Raw genomic sequence first — 6,488 nt, 5'->3', positions numbered from 1 at the left:
AATTGTATTATACCGTCACTTGAAAATTTTTAAAAATATTATCTAAAATCTAAAAATATACAACAAAAAAAATTAAAATTCAAACGATGATGTTTCATAATCTCGTAGGGGCTTATCTTCAAACCTAACAAAATTCAAGTTCAAGGACTAAATTGACAAAAGTTACCAAGTTCAAAGACTAACAAATTTAGAATGGTAGATGATCATTAAGGACCGAACTAAAAAAAACCTTATAAATCTTAAAGACTAATATAGAAAAAAAATCAATAACTAATATGAAAAGAATTACCAAAAGTTGCTTTATCCCGACTCAAAAAGAAAAATTGTAGCACATTTAATGCTATGAATCATATTTGGCAAACACTCAAAAAGCATGCACCATACATACATAACAACTCATACAAAAAAATGAGTTTTCAACGCAAAGAGTCATTTCAAATACAAAACTTGAAAGAAACTAATAAACAAATTTTGCAATATTAACTACGTTCACATGATAGAACAAGCATGTGGATTATCGTCACTAAAAAGCGAGGCGACAGCCTCATCGGAAGCGACGGCAACCGAGTAAACAGCCGGAGTTTGAAAGAAAGTATGAACACCATTGGAAGCTTCATTCTTGTAATAGTCATAATAATGGTTAACTATATAGGTTGGGTACTTGTAAAACGATGCATAGTGAGAATATCCCGGAAACGGCCACGGCTCCGCCGCTTTCCCGGCGCGTTTAATAGCTTTCAGCACCTTCTTTTCTTCTAGGCCATAACCTCGAACTGTGATTTTTTGTATCTCCATTTCTACCTCTATTTCTTCAACCCCTACAAAAAAATATATATACACATATGAACCCCAAGTTAGTAGACAATTGGGCTGTCTTGGGTCCAATTTAACTTTTGGGTAAATTACAATAAAGGTCGCCCAATTATAATTATTTTTTTGGTCACCTAATTATAAAAAAGTTACAAAATGATCATTTAATTATGGTTTTTTTTTCATCCAACTATAAAAAGTTATAAAATAATTATCAATTTTGTCTTTTTTTATCACTAACTGGTTAACTTTAAAATGGAAATACTCAAAAAAAATTCATGATAGTTGGGTGACTAAAAAAATAAAATTGAATAGTTGAATGATCATTGTGTAACTTTTCATAATTAGATTAGAAAAAAATTCATAGTTGAGTGACTACTAACGTAGTTTACCCTCTACTTTTTTTTTTATGTATTAATGAATCTTAACTCTCTTGAAGTATGTTGGCATTATCGGCTAAACCGGTAACAATCATAAGTTGGATTTTTGAAATTGGAACATTTGGTACCCATTCAAGCACCATGTTGTAGCAGCAATGTAAGCCAGGCTATCCAAAATTCTCGTATATATTATGAAAGCAACTCTACCAAGTACCAAGGCCACCCAACATGTTGGTTGAAAAGGCAGCGTTCTCGACGCTCACGACACGATAGAGATTAGTTTTAAATGAGTGGATAGAGAGTACCTTTGAGCTTTAAAAGAGCTTTCTTTAACTTAGAAGCACAACCTTCACAATCCAAGTTTGGAACTCTTACTTCCAGCATCTGCATTAAGTTTACATCCACATTAAAATTATTATTACTCCAAAGCATTCACTAACACACACAAATAACAATAATAATAATAATAACTCACTGCAGACATTGTTGTATAAGCTGTTCCTATAAGAGAGATGACAAATTATGGGAGCTTTGTATGGTAAAAAAAAAAAAAAGAACAAAGAGCTCCAGGTTTTGCAAGCGCTGGGACCTAAGCCCTGGGGGGTTTTATGAAGGAGCCTTGGGGTTTGAAATTTGAAGGCTTCACGCGTGGGATTGGAAAAGCGTGACTTTTTTTTTTCTCAATGCCAGTGTAAAAATGGCGACATGCCACGCTCCTTTTGTGAAATGATTAGCAACACTCACAAATCAAGGGGCAAAAAACAATAGGACCCCCCTTCCCCTCATATACTTAAAATCATTTAATAACACCATGTTTATGCTTTAATGTTTCTAAGCTTCGAGGAGTTTTTTTTTTTTTAAATCGTCACCCACAATTTTTGAATAGTAATATATTCATCAAGTCCTAAATTTTAAATAATATAATTGGATGAATAGGTTGAATTGATTAGACAAAAATTAATAAATATATCAATCCAGGAGCAGGTATTAAATTAGGCCTTGAGCTAATTACTCGGAATTGGTTGAACACTTTTAATCCCATAAAATTTTGCCCAATCGGTAAATCCTCACTATAAAATAAAACTCAAAATAAAAATATGGCTTAAATAAGCAAAACCCAATCTAAAAAATAAATAAATTTTAAATATATATTAAAATTATTATTTATCTGTATTTTTTTAGTTTTTAATTTTATTATTAGGAATTTTTTTTAATGATTGAATTGGTAATCCACCAATCATAATAGTACTATAGAGGTGTCTTGACTAGAAATCAGATTGTATTTTGTTATTTTTAGTTAAAAATAGTTAAATTAATTTCGATATGTTAGACTAAATAGTAAATTGGTCATTCTATTAAAAATTTTATTTAGTTCTACTCTTAAAAACTAATCCTTAGACATTAGTATAATGTACATGTGACATGTCATATATCACTTTTTAATTATTTTATCAATCATACTAATTTTTAATAATACAAATGAGTAAATTTTTAATATAAAGAATCAATTTATTTTTTAATTTTAATTTATATATATTTTTAATAGAATAAATAAAATATAATTTAATTTCTAATATAAAGATTTTCATCATACCGAATTGATGTCCTATTATAAAAATATTAGTTTGAGTCTTTGAGACGCGCTCTAAAGGAAAGTAGTGGTTTTTCATAGGGTTCTTTATTTGTATGTGGTGAGGTCTGCAAAGAGACAATGACAGTGTACACAGTGCACAGAAGGTAGAAACTAACAGACCAAAAAAAAGAAAGTCGGCTTTACTGAACCAACTTTGGCACTGCAAAAAGATAGTTCTCCCTTTCTCAAAGCAAAGTATCTATCAACAAATTTAAAAAAAAAAAAGTTTAATTTTTTGGACAAGACAAAGATATGCGGTGACATAAGCTTCCTAACTGGATAATCCGCAGCCAAAAATGCAGCTATGTACAGCTCCTGTTTAAAATATCATTTATATTTATATAATTTTTAAATATATTGAATTAAAATTTGTGCATATAAAACTTTAATATTTATTTTTCGGAATTACCTAGTTTTTTTTTTCAAGTATTTCCTAATATATGAATTTTGCTTATCTAAAGCAGATTATGTTGTTTCCCTAATATAGGGGGTCTTACAGTCTAAAAGCTGATGATATTTGTGACCGTTAGATTATGAGGATTTTCATGATGTCAAATTATCAATGATCACCACTGAAAAGTTGTCTGCTAACTTGCTTTGGCAAGGCTGAGTTTATATATTTAAATCATTTATGACAAATTCTCAATTTTTCATATGAATTTTAAATTTTATTTAAATAAAAGTACATTGTTTCCTATTTCTGAATATTTCTATTATTTTAAACATAATTTTTTTTACATAAAATATAATTTAAAAAATCAATTTTATTTGAGTAGCAGTAGCTTTCAAACTATAAAGAACACATACAATAATATATATTCTATTGGAAAGCTGCAAAAATGAGAGGTTGACATAAAGAAAGATTAGAAAGAACATATCAGTCGCTCTTGTCTCTTCAAACATGAAAAAAGGTAAATTTAGAGTATAATTTGTTAGGATTATTTTGGGAGCATAATCATCGTAGTAATATTATGACCCAAAAAAATCATCATAGTAATGATGTTTTTGGAATAATGGGGAAATAAAAAGCTTTCATGCTCACAATCCAACCAATCATATTTGAACAAAACCCAAAATTAATTGTAATTTAATTTTTTTCTTTATTTGATGTATAAATTTATATACCAATATTAATTTACACGATTTTTTTTATAATTATTAGTGTTTTCGTTTGTTTTATAATGTGTGATTATTTTTATTTGGACTGAGATGATACCGAGTTGAAATCTTTCTAATACATGGTAAGGTATATTGTGGTGGGTTAAAATTAATGAAATATATGATAATACATATAGCACTTTTAAAAAAAGAATGTATATTCGAATCTTGAAAATAATATTGTTGGGAATGGAAGTCACGAACCCCAAACAAAAATTGTAAAATAAATTTACATGATATAAAAGAATAATTAATGAAATAAAAAAAAAACAAGAAATTTAAAGATAATCAAAATAACGTCTTTATGCTAAAAGCCAGCTTTTGAAAATTAAAAAAAAAAACACTATCTTGCCTATTTCAAATTAAGCAAAATCAAAATTATTGCATGTTTAAACATGTAAGAAATGGAGTCGACCAAAATGGGACCTTAATGACTTAACGACGTGCAAAGGCAAATCATGAGACGTAATTTGGAAAAGACACCTATTCGTGATTGATCTCATGACATTAAATGTTTGTAATCATTTTACGTGTTAAAATTTATCAGAATTAATTAAAGTTTTTATTATATTAATAAAGCTTGTTTTTTGATGGCCTACTATTAGTGTTTGGTTGTTGTTATTTTTTTCAAATTATATAATCTTATTTATAGAATAAATTAATAAATTATCCTTTAAAAAACCATTTTTAGACATAATTTGTCTTAAACTTTCTCTCAAATCCCCAAAATTTAGTTAATGCACTCAAGCTACAAATTTTATCTTGGGTGAAGATAAAAATTTAAAATTTTAAAAAGATTGAAGTTAATTTTTTTATTTTAAAAAGCATTGATTGTACAATTAATTTGTTAAGATATTTTTTTATTTAAATATATTTATTCTTTTGAGCAACTTATTTTTAGACCCATTCAAGTATAAAAATTTATCCAAAATATGAGAAATTTTTTATATAAACCAAACCTTGGGGCAGAAATTTTTTTTATCTGAGCCCAGACACCAAAACCCATTTTAATTATGTGGCTTTAAATCAAAGCCTTCACCTAATATACAAATCCATTTTAATAATCAATCGTTGGATGTTTCTCTTTCTTTTTATTTCCGCTATTTTGGTTTCAGATTTGGCTCATAATAATTTTAATATCAACCACGTGTGGCCTAGTAGTTAGGGTGTTCACCGTCTTATGTATAGTCTAGGTCCAAGTCGCACTGATCGCATTGCTGTTAAGGCTTTATTTATCTGATATTTTTGAGAGATTTAAGATCGAGTGTATTGAGTAAACCCGATGGAACATCTCTAGTATTGTTTATGTTCCCTGTTTTCTTAAGACAAGTTATTTTACCATAAGAAAATATTTTTATTAAGTTGATGTCAACTTTAATAGGATCATCAATTCAGTTATGTCATTGTCAAAATAACCCTTTTTTAAAATTATAAATAATATTATTATGGCATTTCTATCTTTTCATATTTCTATATTATCTTCAAATAAAAATAATTAAAAATATAAATCAAATGATTGAACATATGTTCAATAGTATTAAAATATAAATACTTTTAATATTTAATAAATATTTCAATAAAATATTTTTAATATAAAACATAATTGGATTGAGATGGATTTAATTTTTTATATTTTATATCTAAGACAAGCTTAAATAAATAATTAAGTACATATTTTAAATTAAATCGAATCTAGACAAATAGAACGTATGGAAACATTTCACATGAATCTAGCTAAATGCGAATTTATAACATGTATAGAATGTATAGTAATTAAATAAAATATATTTCGAATTTTAGCTAAACAATTTAGGAATTTATAATATATATTTTGGTGAAAATTATAGAGGTGAGATGGTTATACGTGACATAATTTTATCAGTTAAAAATATCAAAAATGTATCAGTTGTCAAATAAAAATATGAACTTGAATTAAAATAAAATAGTATAATAATAAATTTAACCCTTAATGTTTATTTTTATTTTCTCTCACTTTAATTTTAATTTTTATCACTTTGACCTTCGAGCTTAAAAAATTGTTATTTTTTAAATAAAAGAGTTGGTTAAACCTTTAAATTATAATAACATTGAAATGATAGAGCATGGGACAGTCCTTATGTATTTCATAAATATTATTAAAAAATATAAAAAAATTCCAAAAAAAACATATAATTACTTTTAACAAAAGTATCTACATTAGCAACGGAAATTATATAGACTACCATACAAGTTACCATATCAATGCTATTAAAATATTAATAAACAAGTTAAAATTTTAATTAAAAAAATCAAATTTAATTAAAATTTAAAAGTTGTGGTTCAAAATTATTAAAAAATAAATAAATCTATTACAAAAAAAATTGCATTAAACCAAAATAAAAATTGACAGTAGAGGTATTCATGGGTTGGGTTGGCTCGAGTTAGGGTCGGGACTAAGATGATATTAACATGCTTTATGCTTGTCTAAGCCCGACCCGACTCAACCCGAAATATGGGCTTAAAGCTCT

General features: G+C 27.0%; 1 protein-coding gene across 2 annotated transcripts; it reads right to left on the bottom strand.

Moving 5' to 3' along the window:
* Positions 1-323: 323 nt before the first annotated feature.
* Positions 324-1,946, bottom strand: LOC121211212 (heavy metal-associated isoprenylated plant protein 31). Of its 2 annotated transcripts, none has more exons than XM_041083745.1 (3): positions 1,666-1,946; positions 1,496-1,574; positions 324-818 (listed from the first exon to the last, which is right to left on the bottom strand). In XM_041083745.1, exons 1-3 carry the CDS (start codon positions 1,672-1,674, stop codon positions 490-492), a joined length of 417 nt encoding a protein of 138 aa, XP_040939679.1. In that variant the 5' UTR covers positions 1,675-1,946; the 3' UTR covers positions 324-489. The 2 variants fall into 2 exon arrangements, with proteins under 2 accessions (XP_040939679.1, XP_040939680.1); XM_041083746.1 differs by having other exon boundaries at positions 1,673-1,803.
* Positions 1,947-6,488: the final 4,542 nt, after the last annotated feature.

The sequence above is a fragment of the Gossypium hirsutum genome, chromosome A12 (assembly GCF_007990345.1).
Source record: "Gossypium hirsutum isolate 1008001.06 chromosome A12, Gossypium_hirsutum_v2.1, whole genome shotgun sequence".
Lineage (NCBI taxonomy): Eukaryota > Viridiplantae > Streptophyta > Magnoliopsida > Malvales > Malvaceae > Gossypium > Gossypium hirsutum.
This window is presented reverse-complemented; position numbering and strand designations above follow the sequence as displayed.

Coding starts and splice junctions, on each gene's coding strand:
- LOC121211212 (XM_041083745.1), bottom strand. Junction 819..1,495: donor AGCTCTTTTAAAGCTCAAAG/GTACTCTCTATC, acceptor ATTTTTTTGTAG/GGGTTGAAGAAATAGAGGTA.